Raw genomic sequence first — 21,897 nt, forward strand, 5'->3', positions numbered from 1 at the left:
GAGGGTATGCACACGGTGTAACTGTGTGTGTGTGTGTGTCTTAAGGAGACAGGTGCAGTCTGGTGGAAATGAGGTTACCTGTTCATGCGAAACTGTGTGGCGATCCTGTCGAAGCAGAGAGCAACTAGAGAGACGTGTGTGATGTGGTTCTTACTGGAGCTGAAGGGAGAACACTCTTCTATAGAGGCCTGGAGCAGACACAGGTTCACCTGCACAGCCAGAGAGAAAGATTTTTTGGGGCATTAGAGATGCAACTCTAGGAATCAGCATTGAACTACAGTCAAATTCGTTTAAATTATGTTTAAGTCCAATACAATCTTCCTGGCACAATTCCTACCTTAGGGATTGACACGTTAGCTTGCAGGCCTTTGATCTTCACGTTGTCTGGTTTGACCTTCAGGTCCGTTTGGCCATGTGGCATGTTGAGGGAGCCTGTGGTACCCTCCGTCTTGGACAGCTTGTGCTCCTGCTTGGCTGAGCTCTATAATGGGGGAAACATTTCAAAACAGGACAATCTTAGGGTAAATCTAAAATTGCACTCTATTCCCTTTACGGGTCTTTCTATAAACTACGGTACCCGTGAGGAATTCCTACGCTGGACAACTTGTAACTGCTGTTGATAAGTTACTGATAATAATCAGCCAATTTTTTTCATGTCACTAATTTAAGGTAAGATGGGTTCATAGCTATATTCAATAAAATTCACGAGTTGATATAAAATATTGACCCTTTATCATGTTTGGTGACTTGATGGATTTGTTCAAAATCATATGACATAAAACATGACTTTTCTGTCCTCGTATTTATGGCAGCGTAAGTTGTCATTATATCATATATTAAGCATTATTCAGTTAAATTAGACATTTAACTTGAACACTAAGAATCTTCGATCTAGCGGTCGTACAGTTTCTTGTATAGAGATCTCAGAAATGCAGTGTAACTACGTAAAATCCCGTAACATTTCATGTCTCCTTATGTTACGGGGTGAAACCCCAAATCCAAAATAATAAATGCAATTGCAAAACCGAACGCTTCTAACCGAAATGGTCACCTTACCTTGATACTTAAAACCTAAATCAATACTGTCATTATAGGGGTTCTTCAATAATTATGTATAATACTTGTTGGATGCGCATTTGGTGTCCAGCTGATTAGTCACGCCATGATATATTCACATATCTGATCCAGGAAGGAATTTTCAGAAGGACAGTTAAGTGACAAACATCTGTTGTGATAGCGCATATGACGCAACAACAGCCCAGGTGCTGGAAAAAAGGTGCTTGCAAAAAATGTCCAGAATATTTTGGTGTCTGGTTTGTTATGCTGGTGAAGAAAGTTGTGCCTGGATCCACATTGGATCTAATATCCCTACTGCATTGATATTGATCATCTGTTGTCTGCTTGATTTACAGCAGATCTAACAGAGAAAGTATCAAGGTAATGTGTTCATGTTTTCTGTGCCTCGGATTAGACACAGAGTCTACTGTGTGCAATTGCATAGGATAGACTATTGCGCAACACCCAACACTATTCCTATGAACTATTCTAGATATAATGACAACAAGTGACATAGTCTAGTGGGCTTCTTCACAACATGATCTGGTAATGAAATAACATGACATATACATTTTGTTTTCCATGTTACACCTGCAATTTTAAACAAGGGGCTTGAAGTAGCCTATTTGAACTTGAATTTGGAGCTCAGAAATTCAAGTATTGGAATAGGCCTACCAAGAATATCAGTAATTTCCTCACTTTGGTCCCCGAAAAGTCCTTATAATTATTGTAGCCAATTTGTAAGTTCTCCTGCTCCCTTACATGCTGACCACACCGCTCGCACGTGTAAACAAGCATCTGCTTTACCGACTGCAAGTCCCGCCTCTTCCATCTCCTTATTGGTTTTAGGAGCATTGAAACTGAGGTCCACACTCCAGTCCAGTTGGTGGTGGTAATGCACCTTTAAGTTGGTTGCCAACTGCCATAAAGTCCAAAGAAGAAAAAGCCTGAAGGAGGAGAGATTACTAGAAACAAACTCGGTTTACCCTTTTATTTGTGGATTAATTGTCGGAGTAGTGGACCTTGTGCATTTCAGGTAAAATAACAACCCAATGTTTATATCCCAGGACAAATTAGCTAGCAACAGCAAGCTAGCTAGCTAAATTGCCATAAATGTTTAATGCTTTTCGACATCTAGTGTGGGTGGACAAAATCAACATGTTACAATTATCCATGATTTCATTATTGATCAGTGTTGCTCTACTCTGTTGCAGTAAAACCACGTGTTGCGCCAAAACCAAGTGCGGTTTTTATGAGGATGAAAACATCTAATGCTGGCTTCAACTGGGCTTTCCATACAAATCCCAATTAAAAAAGGAACTTTGCTTTTGGTCCCTTTCTCATTATAAATACAGTGAGATTCAAATGGTGAGATTAATGCTACCGCTATTCATGACTTTATTATGTGTGCCTACACCAGCCATGCACGCATCCAATCTATTTAGTCAGGCAATGTCCACATTATTCTAAATCAAATCATATTTTAGGTGTAATAATAATTAAAATATCAATGTATTGGCACGGCCTAACAAATACATTATTCTTAGTGTTAATGGCCCACTTTTTTGGACACTTTTTGCATGCTTTGTGTCAACTCCAATGCTTCCTTGAAAATAAAAGAGCCGCACAATCTAGGAGCTCAGATGCAAAAATGTAATTACCAATTGACTCCAATGCGTCCCACAGTTGTGTCAAGTTGTCTGGATGTCCTTTCGGTGGTGGACCATTCTTGATACACACGGGAAACTGTTGAGCGTGGAAAACCCCAGCAGCGCTGCAGTTCTTGACACAAATCAGTGTGCCTGGCCATAGCCTCGGGATGTAGTTTGTGTGTGGGGGTGCTATAAATCTTTTTGACGGCCCAGGCCCAGTGCTCTACTTTTTAAAATGTTTCTTATGATTTTTCAGGGGGTGCTGCAGCCTCTTTATAGCACCCCTACTTTCCACGGCTATGCGCCTGGCTAGGGCTGTTGCGGTCATGACATTTTGCCAGCTGGTGATTGTCTATCAAATAACTGCCGGTCTCATGGAAATTGACCGTCAATTAACATTAACATCTCCGGCTTCTACTCATAGCCTACAACCCACTGATGCAGACCTTTGGAACATCTACATTTTAAAAAGTCTAAAATAGATGCTATAGTCTACACCATCACAGTAAATGCATGATTTATTTTAGGCAGGTCTAATGAAACATTTTGATATGAAGAAAATGTATTTCAGAAGAACAGAATAGCATATTCTGAGTCATCCTTATGTTAGGCCCTGATCTGGCTATGCCATATGGCTGTGGGCTACACTAGTTCACTTAGCAGGCAAGATTTGCTAATATTTCCCATGGCATTATTTTATAGCAAGAACCATACAATTGAACATATATATTTTATATATATTTTATAGATATATATTTTTCCCCGAACGATTTGAGGGCGTGCACACATGCGGCTATTCTGTGTTGAGCGGTTTAAAAGAAACAGGTCCAGCTATATTGGAAATCAAAACATATATTCTAAGGCTGCATGATGTGACAAATGATGATTTGAAAAAAGCCATGAAAGAAGTGCTCTGCTCTGTTTCCTGCGCAGGCTAAGATTGGTAGGCTACTAATGACCATCAGAGGCATCAGACCTCAGTTTTGGAGGAGCCTAGTTACAATGACTGAATGGTCACATGGAATTTGACTGCGGCCATGACTCCTGACAGCTAGTGTGGCGGTAATAGGGTCACCATAACAGCCCTACGCCTGGCATCTATTACCATGCCCAGTGCACACACTTCATCAGTCTCTCATTCTCAATTTGACAAGCACTTGATAATATTCTCACACAGTACATTCAATTCAATCTGATCTTCACACATATAGCCTGTGAAATATTTGTATTTATTTAGAATGGCCCACAAAAACAAAAACTCATCCATAGCCTGCCCTTGAATAGTGAATGAAGGTTATGTGCAGGTACTTTTTTAATATGCCAGGTAGGCTACACCGTATGTAAAGCGGATTAATGTACTTCATTTTAAAGAATTTAGCAATAAATATAGCAGCGGGAGAAAGCGGGGATCCGCTTTTATTAAATAGTGGCCAGTCAAAACTCAGTTCACGCGCAACCGGGCTTATAAGAACATTTTTCACTAGACTCTGTAGGCTACGGGCTCTCCAAGCATGTTCCAGGTGTCTTGGGCCTATAGGATACGTTTGAAGTTATTTGGCCATTTCAGTTGTAATACTAACCTTAGCAAAGCATATAGGCCTATGGGCTAGGGCAAATGATGCACACAAATATTATTTGAAAGTCGTAAAAAAATGCACAGGTTATAATATTCTCACCATTCAGACTATTCTCAATTTAATCTTGTCTTTATATATACTAAACAATATGTGTGAAATTAGTTCTGATTTAGAATGGGCCATTATCATGCACCAGTCAGAACAGGAGCAGGGTAAAAACAAAAATCCGTATGCACTTGAAAAGCAAATGGAGGATGCTTTTCCTGCAGTTAATTTTCATGCCAGCCAGGTAGGCTACTTTGGTTGTAAAGTGAAGCAATGTGCTTAACAATAGAATGTTGAGAAATAAATATAGTAGGCATCTCCCAGTGGTCACCAACCTTTTCTAAGTCAAGATCACTTTCGCAGTCAAAAAGCAAGCTGAGATCTACCGTTCTGATTTTTTTAAAAACACGACTTAAAAAACAGAACATTAAGCTAATAAAAACAGCTCTGTAAGTATGGGGTTTGAGCAGTAGGCCTAATACATTATCACAGCATATTAGCTGTATGCCTGGCCTGGTAATATTGTTCTTCTCTAACCATATTATATTTCAAAACTCAAGCTTTGATTACAAAATATATCAGTTGGTGTAGCACTTGCTAGGCACAGCTGAACCATTTCTTTGAATCATTTGAAAATATATATATATTTTTTTACACTAGGTCAAATCATGACCGCAGTGTTCTTCAGGTGGGAAAGTCGGCGGTCTAGAAAGATGCCATAGTTTCTGACTTGGAATTCCGAGTTGGATGACCATTCAAAACGAATGACTATCAGAGGCATCTGAGCACAGTTTTGAAGAAGCCTAGTTACCGTGACTGAACATTCACATGGTATTTGGCTGTGGTCATGACGCCTGACTGCCGGTGTGGCGGTAATACGGTCACCATAACAGCACTATGCAAGGCATCTACAACCATACCTGGTTCAAATGGCACTTAAATATGTTGTTTTGCCAATTCACCATCTGAATGGCACACATACACAATCCATGTCTCAATTGTCAAAAATCCTTCTTTAACCTGTTTCCTCCCCGTCATCTACACCGATTGAAGTGGATTTGACAAGTGACATCAATAAGGAATCGTAATGTAGCTTTCACCTGGATTCACCTGGTCACAGTCTGTTATGGAAAGAGCGGTGTCCTTAATGTTTTGTACACATTATTGAGGACCTTGAAAATGTAAATGAAGTACTTGAAAAAGCCCCTGAATGTCCTTGGCCAATGTTGTTGTATAGGTGGAGTTATGGGTCCATTTGTATATATTCACTTTTATTCCTCTAAGTACACATGTGAAACTGCATGAAAACCATTTTTATTTTTGTTTCAAACCATTAAGAAATGTTGATCCCAATGTCACACATTGGCCACATTATTTATAGAAAGACCCTTATAGTGCTCTACTTTTAGCCAGATTTACTCCTTGGTGAGATTTACTTACGGATTCAGTCACAGTGGACTTGCTGATCTGATAGGCTTCGTTTAGGACCATCCCATGCAGGTCATCCAGAATGGCTGCAGGGTGACGTATACTGACGTAGTGGACCATAGACTCAATGTATCTGTAATAACACCTCATACATTGTCAATGACATTAGCAATATATATTCCTGTAATATGACAAGGACACTTGTTGGGCACAGCTGCTGTGGGGAGACACTGATTGCAGATGGATAGGTAATATGTTTAGAATGTTCTATGATGAGCTGGTCTATAAGATTACCTATAACAGTATTTTTACACAAGCCTTTGGTGGCTATAGCATACAAGAACTTAATATAAACCCAGTTGATGTTACCTGTCCAGAGCTTCAGCCACTAGAGGGGTGAGCACCACATTGATTGCCCCTTTCACTTCCACGATGGCGGTGGTTCTGGTCTGGGAGAGGGGCTGCTCCAAGGTCCAGTCATCAGTGGTGGTGTCGTCTGTGTTCTCCATCGCCTTCTTATCCAGAGGAGTGTACGGTTGGCTATAGTCACATAGAGAGAGATGCAGTTACAGATCTGTGTGTGAGAAACACACAGAGCAGACCATAGAGCTTAAAACCAAATTCTAGCCGGTGCCTATTCCACAAGTTACCACAGGCTAAATCTATGACAATAAAATGCCTATATACTCTGTTCCATCTGACTGTGCAATCCATTGTCTCATCAGCCCAGCCAGGCATTCATTTATAAACAATTTATAAACTACACCGCTCAAAAAAATAAAGGGAACACTTAAACAACACAATGTAACTCCAAGTCAATCACACTTCTGTGAAATCAAACTGTCCACTTAGAAAGCAATACTGATTTACAATAAATATCACATGCTGTTGTGCAAATGGAATAGACAACAGGTGGAAATTATAGGCAATTAGCAAGACACCCCCAATAAGGAGTGGTTCTGCAGGTGGTGACCACAGACCACTTCTCAGTTCCTATGTTTCTTGGCCGATGTTTTGGTCACTTTTGAATGCTGGCGGTGCTTTCACTCTAGTGGTAGCATGAGATGGAGTCTACAACCCACACAAGTGGCTCAGGTAGTGCAGCTCATCCAGGATGGAACATCAATGCAAGCTGTGGCAAGAAGGTTTGCTGTGTCTGTCAGCGTAGTGTCCAGAGCATGGAGGCGCTACCAGGAGACAGGCCAGTACATCAGGAGACATGGATGAGGCCGTAGGAGGGCAACAACCCAGCAGCAGGACCGCTACCTCCGCCTTTGTGCAAGGAGGAGCTGGAGGAGCACTGCCAGAGCCCTGCAAAATGACCTCCAGCAGGCCACAAATGTGCATGTGTCTGCTCAAACGGTCAGAAACAGACCCCATGAGGGTGGTATGAGGGCCTGACGTCCACAGGTGGGGGTTGTGCTTACAGCCCAACACCGTGCAGGACGATTGACATTTGCCAGAGAACACCAAGATTGGCAAATTCGCCACTGGCGCCCTGTTCTCTTCACAGATGAAAGCAGGTTCACACTGAGCACATGTGACAGACGTGACAGAGTCTGGAGACACCGTGGATAACGTTCTGCTGCCTGCAACATCCTCCAGCATGACCGGTTTGGTGGTGGGTCAGTCATGGTGTGGGGTGGCATTTCTTTGGGGGGCCGCACAGCCCTCCATGTGCTCGCCAGAGGTAGCCTGACTGCCATTAGGTACCGAGATGAGATCCTCAGACCCCTTGTGAGACCATATGCTGATGCGGTTGGCCCTGGGTTCCTCCTAATGCAAGACAATGCTAGACCTCATGTGGCTGGAGTGTGTCAGCAGTTCCTGCAAGAGGAAGGCATTGATGCTATGGACTGGCCCGCCCGTTCCCCAGACCTGAATCCAATTGAGCACATCTGGGACATCATGTCTCGCTCCATCCACCAACGCCACGTTGCACCACAGACTGGCCAGGAGTTGGCGGATGCTTTAGTCCAGGTCTGGGAGGAGATCCCTCAGGAGACCATCCGCCACTCATCAGGAGCATGCCCAGGCGGTGTAGGGAGGTCATACAGGCACGTGGAGGCCACACACACTACTGAGCATCATTTTGACTTGTTTTAAGGACATTACATCAAAGTTGGATCAGCCTGTAGTGTGGTTTTCCACTTTAATTTTGAGTGTGACTCCAAATTCAGACCTCCATGGGTTGATACATTTGATTTCCATTGATAATTTGTGTGTGATTTTGTTAAATAAAAAATAAAAATTAATTCTTTCAGATCTAGGATGTGTTATTTTAGTGTTCCCTTTATTTTTTTGAGCAGTGTATAACCATCACATTTACATACGTATTCAGACCCTTTACTCAGAACTTTCGTGAAGCACCTTTGACAGCGATTACAGCCTCGAGTCTTCTTGGGTAGATCCTTGCAAACTTTGTCAGGATGTATGGGGAGCATCGCTGCACAGCTATTTTCAGGTCTCTCCAGAGATGTTTGAGTACAGACTCTGGCTGGGCCACTCAAGGACATTCAAAGACTTGTCCTGTCTTGGTGGTGTGCTTAGAGTCGATTTCCCGTTGGATGGTGAACCTTCGCCCCAGTCTGAGGTGTCTGGAGCAGGTTTTCATCAAGGATCTCTCTGTACTTTGCTCAGTCTATCTTTCCCTCAATTCTGACTAGTCTTCCAGTCCCTGCCGCAAAAACAATCTCCACAGCATGATGCTGTCACCGCCATAGGGATGGTGCCTAGTTTCCTCCAGAGGTGACGCTTAGCATTCAGGCCAAGAGTTAAATCCTGGTTTCATCCAACCAGGCAATCTTGTTTCTCATGGTCTGAGTGTCTTTAGGTGCATTTTGGGAAACTCAAAGTGGGTTGTCATGTGGAGAGCTGCAGAGATGGTTGTCCTTCTGGAAGGTTCTCCCATCTCCACAGAGGAACTCTGGAGCTCTGTCAGAGTGACCATCAGGTTCTTGGTCACCTACCTGACCAAGTCTCTTCTCCGCCGCTTGCTCAGTTTGGCCGAGCGGCCAGCTCTAGAAAGAGACTTGGTGGTTTAAAACTTCTACCATTTAATAATGATGGAGGACTCTGTGTTGTTGGGGACCTTCAATGCTGCAGAAATGTTTTGTTACCATTCCCCAGATCTGTATCTCGTCAGAATCCTGTCTCGGGGCTGTACAGACAACATCATGGCTTGGTTGTTGCTTTGACATGCAATGTCAACTGTGGGACCTTATATAGACAAGTGTGTGCCTTTCCAAATCTTGTCCAATTGAATTTACCGCAGGTGGACTCCAATCAAGTAGTAGAAACATCCCAAGGACAATAAATGGAAACAGGATGCACCTGAGCTCATTTTCAAGTCTCATAGGAAAGGGTCTGAATACTTTTGTAAATAAGATATTTTATACATTTTAGAATGAGATTGTAACGTAACAAAATGTGGAAAAAAGGGAAGGGGACTGAATACTTTCTGAACACACTGTACACTGATTGAAGTGGATTTAACAGGTGACATCAATAAGGGATCCTAGTTTTCACCTGGACAGTCTATGTCATGGAAAGAGTAGGAGGTCCTAATGTTTTGTACACTCACACACATACAAACAAAGCCTAGCAAAATAAATGTGAAATACTTGTTTGTGTCTCCCATCAACGAAAGACCTCTGTCTAGTAGAGAGCTGGCAGAGAGGCCTTGTTTAACCACCTACAACATAAGAGAAATGGTTAAGACCTCAGGGTACTCCACGGATGAACAGACACACACACACACACACACACACACACTGTCTATATAGAATGTGTTTCTTACTTTAAAGCTGGGAACAGAGAGCTGGTCGAAGGAGGCAGAGCTCTCCTCACTGGTGGGCGTGTCCAGGTCCAGGGGGCGGTGTAGTGAGGACTTGGAGGTCCTCTTATTGGTGGGCTGCTTCTGAGACCAGTTAGACACCTGGGGTGTATTCAGAAGACGGTCAGAAGGTTTAAGATGTAAGGAAGAGAGTTGTCATGATTCCCTATTCTCCCTGATAAACAACAATGTAGGTGTAGGCTTGCAAAACTACTGGTAATTTACAAAAGTTACCCACATTTCTGGTAACTTTGCCATAGCTTACATGTTAATTACCAATCTTTGGTAATTCGGTATTACTTTTTAAAAATGTATTCATATAAAGTATACATTTTTATATACAGTTGAAGTCGGAAGTTTAACATACACCGTAGCCAAATATAACACTCAGTTTTTCACAATTCCTGACATAAAATTCCCTGTTTTATGTCAGTTGGGATCATTGCTTTATTTTAAGAATGTTTTTTAAGAATGTGAAATGTCACAATAATAGGAGAATGATTTATTTTCAGCTTTTATTTCTTTCATCACATTCCCAGTGGGTCAGAAGTTTACATACACTCAATTAGTACTTGGTAGCAAGTGTCGGGTAGCCTTCCACAAGCTTCCCACAATAAGTTGGGTGAATTGTCCCATTCCTCCCGACAGAGCTGGTGTAACTGAGTCAGGTTTGTAGGCCTCCTTGCTCGCACACGCCTTTTCAGTTCTGCCCACACATTTTCTATAGGATTGAGGTCAGGGCTTTGTGATGGCCACTCAAATACCTTGACTTTGTTGTCCTTAAGCCATTTTGCCACAACTTTGGAAGTATGCTTGGGGTCATTGTCCATTTGGAAGACCCATTTGCGACCAAGCGTTTAACTTCCTGACTGATGTCTTCAGATGTTGCTTCAATATAATCTACAAAATTTTTCCTTTCTCATGATGCCATCTATTTTGTGAAGTGCACCAGTCCCTCTCGTAGCAAAGCACCCCCACAACATGATGCTGCCACCCTTATCCTTCACGGTTGGGATGGTGTTCTTCGGCTTGCAAGCCTCCCCCTTTTTCCTCCAAACATAACAATGGTCATTATGGCCAAACAGTTATTTTTTGTTTCACCAGACCAGAGGACATTTCTCCAAAAAGTACAATCTTTGTCCCCATGTGCAGTTGCAATCCGTAGTCTGGCTTTTTAATGGAGGTTTTGGAGCAGTGGCTTCTTCCTTGCTGAGCGGCCTTTCAGGTTATGTCAATATAGGACTGATTTTACTGTGCATATAGATACTTTTGTACCCGTTTCCTCCAGCATCTTCACAAGGTCCTTTGCTGTTGTTCTGGGATTGATTTGCACTTTTCACACCAAAGTGCGTTCATCTCTAGGAGATAGAACGTGTCTCCTTCCTGAGCGGTATGACGGCTGCGTGGTCCCATGGTGTTTATAATTGTGTACTATTGTTTGTACAGATGAACGTGGTACCTTCAGGCATTTGGAAATTGCTCCCAATGTTGAGACAGATTTGTGGAGGTCTACAATTTTTTTCTGAGGTCTTGGCCGATTTCTTTTGAATTTCCCATGATATCAAGCAAAGAGGCACCGAGTTTGAAGGTAGGCCTTGAAATACATCCACAGGTACACCTCCACTTGACTCAAATGATGTCGATCAGCCTATCAGAAGCTTCTAAAGTCATGATATCATTTTCTGGAATTTTCCAATGTGTTTAAAGGCACAGTCAACTTAGTGTATGTAAACTTCAGACCCACTGGAATTGTGATACAGTGTATTATAAGTGAAATAATCTGTCTGTAAACAATTGTTGGAAAAATTACTCAGGACATCTACTTGGTGCATGACACAACTGGCTTGCCAAAACTATAGTTTGTTAACAATACATTTGTGGAGTGGTTGAAAAACAAGTTTTAATGACTCCAACCTAAGTGTTGGTAAACTTCCGACTTCAACTGTATGTGTCCATATTGTCCATGAGTTTCTAGTGGATAGGCCATATGGTTCAATTCAACTTCACTAAGTTGATATGAAAGTTGACAGTAATATACCCTCCCTTTGCAACCCTATACAGGGGTGTCAAATGTATGTACAATACGTCTTACTTTTCCTATCTAATAATAATAATAATTTCAGGGATAAAGTAATGCGTCTCAGCCTTACCTGGTAGTGTGCCAGGTAACTCTGGTAGCAGGCCATGACGTGGGGCTGTCGTGTCACCAGGCCTGGCTCGGGGGTCTTCTCCACCTCCACCGAGCCCTCCTCCTCCAACCCCAGCGCCGAAACAAAGGAGGCCTGCGACTGGTGGCTTGGGAGGGCTGGCAGCGGGGGCAGCATGGGGGGCATGGGTAGAGGCCTGGGCTCTGTGATGAGATCCCCGTTCAACACATAGGTGAGGGCCCTCCACGCTGTGGTAGATGGAGCTGCGGCTGGAATCACAACAGATTGGTTTAAATACTGCAAGCATGTGTTGTTTCCCTTTATTTTACTAGGTAAGTTTACTGAGAACACACGCGCTTAGGTAAGAGGGAGAAGGGTCAGGAAAGGAGGTGCAGTCATTTAGCAGCTACAGTCCCAACCTGTAGTGGTCCATGTGGTAGGGCTGCTGCTGGGGCTGATACTGCATCTGCTGCTGCTGCTGCTGCCTCCTCTTCTTCCTCCCAGGGTAGGTGCCTGGACCCTCATCTGCACTGCTGATGGGCTCAAAGTCCTCTGCTGCTGAAAAGTAAGCTTCGCTGTCAGCCACCGACATGCTGGAGTCTGCTGAGCGGTACTGGTGGAAGGTGCAGGAGTCTGCGGACGGCGTGAAGGGGAAGGAGCTGTAGCTCCGGCGCGGAGAGTCCAGGGCATTCTCGTCACTACGGGAGACCTCGCTGCTGAACTGGACACCGGCGAGGGGCGGCGGAGGCTTGTCGGTGAAGACGGCCGCCGACAGGCTCTTGGTGCTGCCTAGCCGGGCAGACTGCATGGAGGACTGGCGCTTGAGGGGCGAGCGGAGAGGGGAGCGGAGGGAGGAGCGCTCCTGGGCACTGTTGGGAGAGATTGGGGAGCCCTCAGGGACATCTGTAAGAGTACTGTGTAGAAAGAAGAAGGGGTTGAGAATACCAAGATAATGCACTTTGGAATCAACAAAAAGTCAGCTTCTTCACTCTTCGTGGGCTAGTATGGGGGCTGTTGTGAATATGTGTGAGCATTGTGTATGCCTGTTGCACCCCTGGAGCACTCATCTGCTACTCACTCTGTAGTGCTTTTGCCGTTCATGGGGAACATGCGTTCCTCAGTGCTGGGAGACGGGCTGTCCCTCTCCCCGGCCAGTAGGGGCAATGCAGCGCTGGAGGAACTATTTTCCTCGGAGGAGGAGGCCGAACTGTGGGAGCGCGGAGGCACCTGGAGGCTCAGGCGTTGACCCCGCATTCCGGGATCCGGGGCCGGACTGGGGGTACAGGTGTCCTTCATCACCGCCAAACCCTTACCTATAGAAGGGAATACACACTACTGTAGGTTACGCGTGTTCCAGATACACAGATCAAAGCTTAAATGGAACAGAACAGCATCCTTGACATTTAACCATTTTCACAGTGAACCCAGATATGACCTCTGCATCGGTCTACAATCTCTATGAACTATAATCCTGTACCGTTTGATAAATAAATTATAACTCCCCGTACCATCGGACAGTTTGGTTGTCTCCCTGGTGACGATCCACTCTCCAGGCTGCAGCAGTGATTGGCCGTAGCAAATGTCTGACTCAGCGCTGGAGGAGAAGGCAGAGCTCGAGGGGGTCTTCTCCTCCAGATGGAAGAAGTCCAGGCCTGTGTTGGTGCCCCCGTAGAAACGACAGCCCCCCAGGCAGCCACACTTATTCCTGCTTCGCTTGTTACGCCCTGTCTCATCTGGCCACAGGAACCATAGACTGGGAGGAAGGGAAAGAGAGAGACAGCACACTTATGTCTCTGTGTTCTCTGTGTCTGTGACTGCTGCTGGTGGTGGCAAGACCAATTTTCTCTAGGGATCCATTTCCCCCTATTTTCTTTGGGATCAATAAAGTGTATTCATTCCTTCCTCCATTCCTACCTCTTGGTGTGAGCGTCATGGAGTTCCAGGAACTGCCTCTGCACCTCATACTTGGCCGGGTGGTCCGCAGCCAGTGCCACGTCAGCTGTGATCAGGGCAAAGTTGACCGAGCCAGCCTCCAACCAGAAGGATCTCCGCAGTACAGGGGGCTGGACCGGCCCTAACCCCTGACCTGGAGAGGGCCCTGGTCGGACCCCGTCTGACTGGGGCTGTTGCTGCTGCTGTTCAATGTACTGGTGGATATATACGTCCTGAACCACAGCACTGATCCCTTCTCCTACCGCCTGATTGTGCAGGTTGCAGTTGGCCAGTCGGATGGCGCCAGTCTAGGTGAAGGGAAGGCAGTGTTTTTCAACTCCTGTCCTCAAGCAGGGCTTGACATTAACTTTCTAACTTTTTTGACACTTGTCACTCTGGACAAGTAGGACAGATTTTTTTACTTGTCCAAAAGCTTAAAATTTTACATCATTTTATGATTCAAGGAACCACTTTACAAAATAAAATGTATTACTATCTTTTTTTTTTACCATGAAGAAATATACAAAAATGTAGGCTACACACTTCCTATTGGCATCTTTGCATATTCAAACCAGTCTCAAAATACAACACTGCCCCTTTAAGGCTCTCCTGGAGGATGGTTGGCCACACCAAATACTTTTTTACATCGTTATAAAATAATTCCCTCCAGGGCTAGAAATTAAGGGCGTCCTGTCGTCCCTGGGATGATCAAAAATATTTATACGGTTCAAAACAGACTCTGGGAAAGAGGGGAGATCTAAAGATGCATCAACTAGCATGGGTTACTAATATGACTAGGATTATTCCTTTGGCTGCCGGACAATAAAAGAACGTTGATTTAAAAACCAATAGAACAAGAGAAATATGCTGATTTCAATGTGTTTATAGAGCCTTCAGAAAGTATTCACACCCCTTGACTTTTGTTGTTTTGTTGCGTTAGCCGAAATTAAAAATGTATTAAATTGGATTGAATTGTTACTGACCTACACACAATATCCATGTCAAAATGAAATTATGTTTTAAGACATTTTTACAAATTGATTCAAAATGAAAAGCTGAAATGTCTTGAGTTAATAAGTATTCAACCCCTTTTTTATGGCAAGCCTAAATAAGTTCCGGAGTAAATATTTGATAACAAGTAACATAATAAGTTGCATGGGCTCACTCTGTGTGCAATAATATGTTTAAACTCATTTTTGAATGACTGTCTCATCTCTGTACACCACACATACAGGTCTCTCAGTCGAGCAGTGAATTTCAAATACAGATTTGACCACAAAAGGTTTTCCAATGCCTCACAAAGAAGGGCAAATATTAGTTTTAAAAAACAGCCAATGAATATCCCTTCGAGCATGGTGAGGTTATTAATTCTACTTTGGATGCTGTATCAATACAACCAGTCACCACAAAGATACAGGCGTTCTTCCTAACTTAGTTGTGGGAGAGGAAGCAAACCGCTCAGCGATTTCACCATGAGGCCAATGGTGACTTTAAAACAATTAAACTGTGATAGAAAATTGAAGAACATTGTAGTACTAACTTAATTGACAGAGTAAAACAAAATAAAAAATGATCATCTAAAACATGCATCCTGTTTGCAACAAGGCACTAAAGTAATACTGTGAAAAAATGTGAAAAAAGCAATTAACTTTTTGTCCTGAATACAAAGTTCTATGTTTGGGGCAAATCCAACACAACACATTACTGAGTACCACTATCCATATTTTCATGTATAGTGGTGGCTGCATCATGTTATGGGTATGCTTGTAATCGTTAAGTACTGGGGAGTTTATCAGGATTTTTTTTTTAAACGGAACATGCAAATCCTAGAGCAATACGTGGTTCAGTCTGCTTTCCACCAGACACTGGGAAATTAATTAACCTTTCAGCAGGACAATAACCTAATATTTATGAAAATGAGATATTTCTGTATTTAATTTTCAATAAATTTGCTAAAATTTCTCTAAACAAGTTTTCACTTTGTCATTATGGGGTATTTTTTGTAGATGGGTGAGATTATAAATATATACATTTTTTAATCCATTTTGAAATTAGGCTGTAACAAAATTATGTGAAATAAGTCAAGGTGTATGAATACTTTCTGAAGGTACATTATTTATGTAATTAAAAGTCTCATTAACCTTTGGCTACATTTTCTGCCGCCTCCAGGTCAGCATCGGTTTGGACAGGTGGCTGTAATTAATATGCATATCACCTACACTTTGACATGTGAGCTTTTTTATTTATGTAGGCCTACATGAAACATTTATTTGAATATTAATCCAATGTTGGCCTCTCTGATCCAATTCTGATTGGTGTAATTGTTTGATATTGTGATTTTCGGGGGATATTTTTTTACATGTCCATTTGGACAACTTAAATCTGTATTCTTCTTGTCTGACTTTTTAAAATGTATTTTTTTACTTGTCCCAGCCATGAGGATAATCGTTAATGTCGAGTCCTGTCAAGTACCCCCTAACGTTAAACATTTTGTTCTAGAGTAAGAATTACCTTGATGTTGGCTGCACAGCTGTGCTCCACTATGAAGAGGTCGGCCCCATCCACAGCCAGACGGGTCATGGTGTACTTGAGCTCCTCAGAAGTCCGGCAGTGTCCAGGCAGGCAGGCCATCTACAAGAGAAGAGAACAGAATAGTTACACTGGTTTATTACTGTCTTATATTTTTTACACAAATATAGAAAACCAGAAAACCAGCAGACTACAGATTCTCTAGTATGTGAAAGTGGGAAAGTGTCTAAGTGTTACCTTGGAGTCACACACACGGCGGTCCACCCCATGCTGGCAGATGACAGAGGGCTTGGGCTGTTCCAGCTGGAACTCCCGGGAGAAGACGTGAAACATGTATGTCTCGCCCCACTCCATCACACTGGCCAGCTGAGGAACAACACATTCATTAGATATACACACAGACACACACAGAGAGAACAGCAGTGTAGACAGACCTGTGGCATGGTGACTCTCCCAGTGAGGGCCCCGGCTTGCATGTCTATGAGCCAGGCGTACTCCAGGGTGTCTGTGCCAAGAGGCAGGCCCTGGGCTGAGAACATGGCATGGGCACGCATCTGCAGACCAGACAGACTCAGGTGGCCGTCCCTCAGAACACCATCAGATGTGGGCCGCTGTGTGGATACAGGTAATAATTAGGCTGTCAAAGTTAACGTCTTAACGCATTAATCACATCTCCATTTCTTCACCACCCGCTTAAGCGAACGCGTTTCCACACAAAACGTTTTAAGTGCAACACACAACACGCTCTGTGCTGCTTACAGTGTGCACTCCATCTCTGTAGCGCTTTCTATCTCTACTGTGGTGCTACTGTGGTGCTACTGTGGTGCTTAAACATCCACTATGCACACAGCTTTGAGCAACCATTTGAAGGAAAAAGTTAAACCATAAATACATTCCTAGGCCTCTCTTTAGATAACAGGAAAAGCATCATTTGTACAGAAGCAGCTAGCTAGTTATGCTAATGTTAGCTAGCTAATCAAAATAATGTTTACAGTGCCATGGCTGATTCAACTCTAATTTCCCACAATTATTTTGAGCAGAACAGGATATCCATTCCATTTAGCTAATGTTTTTGTTGTAGTTCTCAGGTCAAACTATTTAAGCAAATGGTCACACATTTTTAGTAGTAGCAGCTTGTGACTAGTTCATGTTGAAGAACATGGATAAGTAGCCTAGGTTAGATCTAATAGCTGTTTTATATATTACATGAACTCAGACCTGGCTGATCTGTTGTTATTGTCTTCTGTGGAATTGCTAACATTGTTGAACAGGTTTAAAACCTTATTTTTCCCTAAAGTCAACCCTGAATGTTTAACAACTTGTGTGTTCATGCAAGTGTTAAACTTCAAGAACAAGATGGAGTAGGCCTACTTAAACATTGGGAGCATTAATAGCTAGCTATATGCTGTGGTGTAAAGTACTTAAGTAAAAATACTTTAAGGTACTGCTTAAGTAGTTTTGGGGGGTATCTGTACTTTACTATTTATATTTTTGCCAAATGTAACTTTTACTTCACTACATAACTAAAGAAAATAATGTACTTTTTACTCCATACATTTTCATTGACACCTAAAAAGTACATTGACAGGAAAATGGTACAATTCACACACTTATCAAGAGAACATCCCTGGTCATTCAACCCTACTGCCTCTGATCTGGCGGATTCACTAAACACAAATGCTTTGTTTGTAAACCAGGGCATTTCAGGTAAATCTCTTAGCTCTGAGGCTCCAGTAATAACAAACCCATGGCTACTGCTAAGCATACAATCATAAACCATGTTCTGCTCCATGTCTACATCAATCCAGTGCTTTTAAATCCTTGTCAACATGAACAAGTGCACCCCTTGAAGTGAAATGTGAGGACTCTTGTATGAATGTATCACTAAAGCTCCTTTCCTTTCGATTATGATTGACTCACCTGGTAGTTGTCACTGATGAATATGTGAGCCGGTGAGAGCACAAGCTGGAGCATGGTCTCTTTGTAGCCCTTTTTCATCTCAAAACACAGCTTCTCTAGGAACCCCGAGGGGGCTTCCGGACTGTCGCTGCCGCAGTGCTGTCCAGACACACGTGGAGAGAGAGTTAGAAAAATGTCTGGATTAAGGGGTATCTCCAGCACTGGTACAACTGGTACAAAGTGGTGCTGGTAGACAACATAATGTGTTAGTTGCTGATAAAGATTGCTGGTTGTTGCAGGGGTAGGTGGGGATGGACTTACCATGGGCAGGCGTCCGTGCACCTTGTAGAGGTTGATGAGGACGGTGATTTCCCAGGGGCGCAGGGCCAGGGGGTGGAGGGTGGCACCATCCCTCCCGTCATCGTCCAGGCCCAGTGGAGACCAACCCAGGGTGGAGGAGGTGGACAGGGAGGACAGCACAGGGCTGGACACCGCCTCCTCAAAGTCTGTGTACATGTCGTCCTCACCAAAGTAGTTCTCCTACAGAAGGCAGAGAGGGATGTGTGGAGGGTTAAATCTTGTGACATTTTCTAACCAAAGGGCTGAATCCTTGATTTGAAGAATGTACACGTCACTCAAATGTTTTCCTCAAATCTCAATTTTTTTCTGGATGTCGATGAGTCTGCACAGTTTCCTGTGCTGTATGTTGTCTCCCTGACTGTACCTTGATGGAGACGAGGGCCTTGAGCAGGGGCCCGTAAAGGATGATCTGGGAGTCGGGGGACATCTCTATCTCCACATGGAGCCTGTCAGGGGGCAGCTCAGAGGGATCTGTGGTCACCCTGCTGTTGTGGGCAGAGCTGCGAGGTGGTGGCGGGTGGGGCACAGACGAGTGCTCAGGGGGGCGCAAGGACGACAACATGGCATCCTCCATCTCCGACACTGCAGGGACAGAGAAACACTCACGTAGAAGTACAGAGCAGGAACATATAAACGCAAATGAAGTTAAACATCTTAGGAATCTGCTCACAGGACTGCTTGAGCTGTTTGTCTGCCTTCTGGGGGTAGATGGGGTGCCAGGTGTAATCAATGATGAGCAGGAAGTTTGGGACGGTCCAACAGTCCACCCAGCCAGCTCTGAAGCACAAGGAACAAATGGCATAGTGAAATGGTAATTACATAGTAATAATTATTTACTTGTTTATACAGTGAAACAAGCACCACAAAGGGCTGTGGTTGACATGAAATTTTGTCAGACGGTTATTGTATCACAGTAATTGACCGTTAATTAACATAAACGCATTTAGCATCTCCAGGCCTCCACGCATACAAGCTGCATGCACGGCTTTGGAACATCTACATTAAAAAAACTATTATAAATCAATTGAATATACACCATCACAATAACGCCATTATTTATTTTAGGTCTAAAGAAAATGTATTTCAAAAGAACAGAAAATGAGTTGGCCTACGGTATGTTATCTGGCTATGTGCCATCCCATAGGCTGTTGGTTTGTTCATTTAGCAGACAAGATCTGCTTAAAAGTCCCATGTCATTATTTTATAGGGTGAGTATTGTCAAAGTGAGACACTTTCTAAAAATGTGCTTTCCCGGAACACCTAACATAATCATACCATTGTCTTAACCCCAAACATGATACCATTCTAAATAGCTTAAGAACTCTACTGCACTATACAAAATAAAATAAAAAATATTAAAAACAGGATGGATGACTTCTTCAAACACAAATTGTCCTGAGACCACTGTCAGTCAATACTAATATACTAATATTTTCATATTAATTATGAAACTATTTTTTCATAATCCCTATTACTATGCTATTCAAAATCAAATACAATTTCACTAATTGTAGGTTAAATCTGAATTTGTTTAAATGTAGGCTAATATACCAAAGATACTATCTTAAATCAGTATTTGTTTATAAAACATTTTCTGCCATGTGTAATTTGCAGTAGGCTATGTATTGTATAAAGGCACAATCATTATTTTAATTCAGTTTTTTTTTTCGGGCTTGGGCTCATATATAGGCCTATATTTATGCACAAGATCTAATATGCATATGGGTGGTTTGAATTAATCATCACCTTAGAAAGCGCTGTCCATTTCGTTGTTAGGCTTTGAAACAACATCCACAACAACCGTGTTTTTCACTGTTTCAACCTGTTGTTGAACTTCTTTCTTCAAATTCATCAATCACAGTGAGGTGAGTTTTAAAAGAACATACTGTTTTGATAAGTGTTTAATGTGATTTTCAATTGCCTTTGCATTGCTGTTAGAGTGGTTAGAGGGACAATAGAGCCCTGAGTATGAGGCTATTAGCACTCTGAGGATTGTTAGCGAGTTGGGTACCAGTAATGTGTATCCAAAGTACATAAGAGATTACTGTGTTTACAGTGGTCATGACTTCCGACTGTTGGTGTCGTGGTAATACAATCACCGCAACAGCCCTCGCACCTCTACCACACAGTTTCCTAGTAAATGATGGCTAAATACTGGTGGAATACCGTTAATTAAAGTGTTAGTGGGTCTGACTCACTCTGCGTGGGTGATGTTCCTCCAGCCGGACTTGTTGAGTTTGGGAGGGCCGCCATGACTCTGGCCCTGGCTCTCCCCAGGCATGCACATGTCAGGTGGCAACTTGCTATTCTGGTAGTCCTTGGCCAGGGTGAGCAGTGGGTACCTGCTGGGGTGGCAGTCTGGCAGGGAGAGCCGCAAGTCTGTGTCTTCAGCCTGGGATTAACACAGAGACACAGACTTATACGTGCCCACATCGGGAAGTACTATAAGGGTACTCCTTACATGAAATGATCTTGAAATCATGAAAAATTCCATCTGCTATTAGCTACTGTACTCACCCTCAGACAGAACCTTGTATTGCAGGTGGTAGGGACATACTCATTAAAAGGCAACGTGAAATCGATGTTCAAAGTCTCCCCACAAGCAGCCAGATACACTGAAAGACAAAGGGTTATACAATATCAGTAAAACGTTAATCATTTAGATTCTTATGTGCATCAAAAGTGCAGGCAAATTGTATATGTTCACTACATACAATGTTAAGTTCACTCCTTGCGAATTCTTGAGTTAGTTCATCATTTAATTCCAACAGCTGTCTCACCATTCTCCTGTTGCTTAGTGGAGCAGTCGATCCAGTTGTGCTGGTTGGCAGCCCAGAGCATCTCAAACTGGTGGAAGACAACCTTGAACTTCCAGGCGTAAGGGACAAAAGAGTAGATATCCGGGGCACCGTCACTGGCCCAGTCCCCGATCAGGTCTAGAGACGGACAAGAGCGAACCAAAGTGTCTACATTCAGCAGCGTTTGATTCAGTACAATATGTGTACATCAAATGTCTATAGTGCAATTCCATGCCAAATTAGCCCGCAATTTTCATTCTTAATTGGGAGGAAGATTGTTTGACATGGTTTTTACATTTGTATCAACAAAAAAATGTAATGATGAAAGTGGCCATTTTATGTCCTTTTTAGACCTGGACATACCTACTGTAATACCCTATGCTCTGTAAACCGTGCATGATAGACATCTTGGTGTCATTATAGTCCTTATAGTGTGCTCTAAAATATGGAGTATGTCTTGATCCTGAAATAAAATATTTCACATGAATTTATCCAACATAACATATTTTATGACTACCCCTGTAGATTTAGCTTATTTTAAGACCTTGTTTGTCGCAAAATACTCTACAAGTACGTCACATTTCAGTGTATCCAGAGTATGCTCTTTTGTAATTCTGAAGGTATGATCAATTGATGAGC

At 42.9% G+C, this 21,897-nt stretch overlaps 1 protein-coding gene across 1 annotated transcript in view; it reads right to left on the reverse strand.

Moving 5' to 3' along the window:
* Window positions 1–21,897, reverse strand: part of LOC118362620 (transmembrane protein KIAA1109 homolog) — a 111,243-nt gene that overhangs the window by 59,327 nt on the left and 30,019 nt on the right. The window contains 22 exon segments of the mRNA XM_052486338.1: window positions 79–209; window positions 338–481; window positions 5,771–5,891; window positions 6,128–6,298; window positions 9,382–9,452; window positions 9,558–9,695; window positions 11,744–11,971; window positions 11,973–12,009; window positions 12,196–12,654; window positions 12,819–13,053; window positions 13,249–13,493; window positions 13,655–13,980; window positions 16,184–16,303; window positions 16,439–16,567; window positions 16,636–16,812; window positions 18,122–18,259; window positions 18,422–18,640; window positions 18,825–19,042; window positions 19,131–19,237; window positions 20,659–20,852; window positions 20,978–21,075; window positions 21,241–21,396. Coding sequence (XP_052342298.1) covers window positions 79–209; window positions 338–481; window positions 5,771–5,891; window positions 6,128–6,298; window positions 9,382–9,452; window positions 9,558–9,695; window positions 11,744–11,971; window positions 11,973–12,009; window positions 12,196–12,654; window positions 12,819–13,053; window positions 13,249–13,493; window positions 13,655–13,980; window positions 16,184–16,303; window positions 16,439–16,567; window positions 16,636–16,812; window positions 18,122–18,259; window positions 18,422–18,640; window positions 18,825–19,042; window positions 19,131–19,237; window positions 20,659–20,852; window positions 20,978–21,075; window positions 21,241–21,396 — 3,862 coding nt within the window.

Source organism: Oncorhynchus keta, chromosome 29 (assembly GCF_023373465.1).
Source record: "Oncorhynchus keta strain PuntledgeMale-10-30-2019 chromosome 29, Oket_V2, whole genome shotgun sequence".
Lineage (NCBI taxonomy): Eukaryota > Metazoa > Chordata > Actinopteri > Salmoniformes > Salmonidae > Oncorhynchus > Oncorhynchus keta.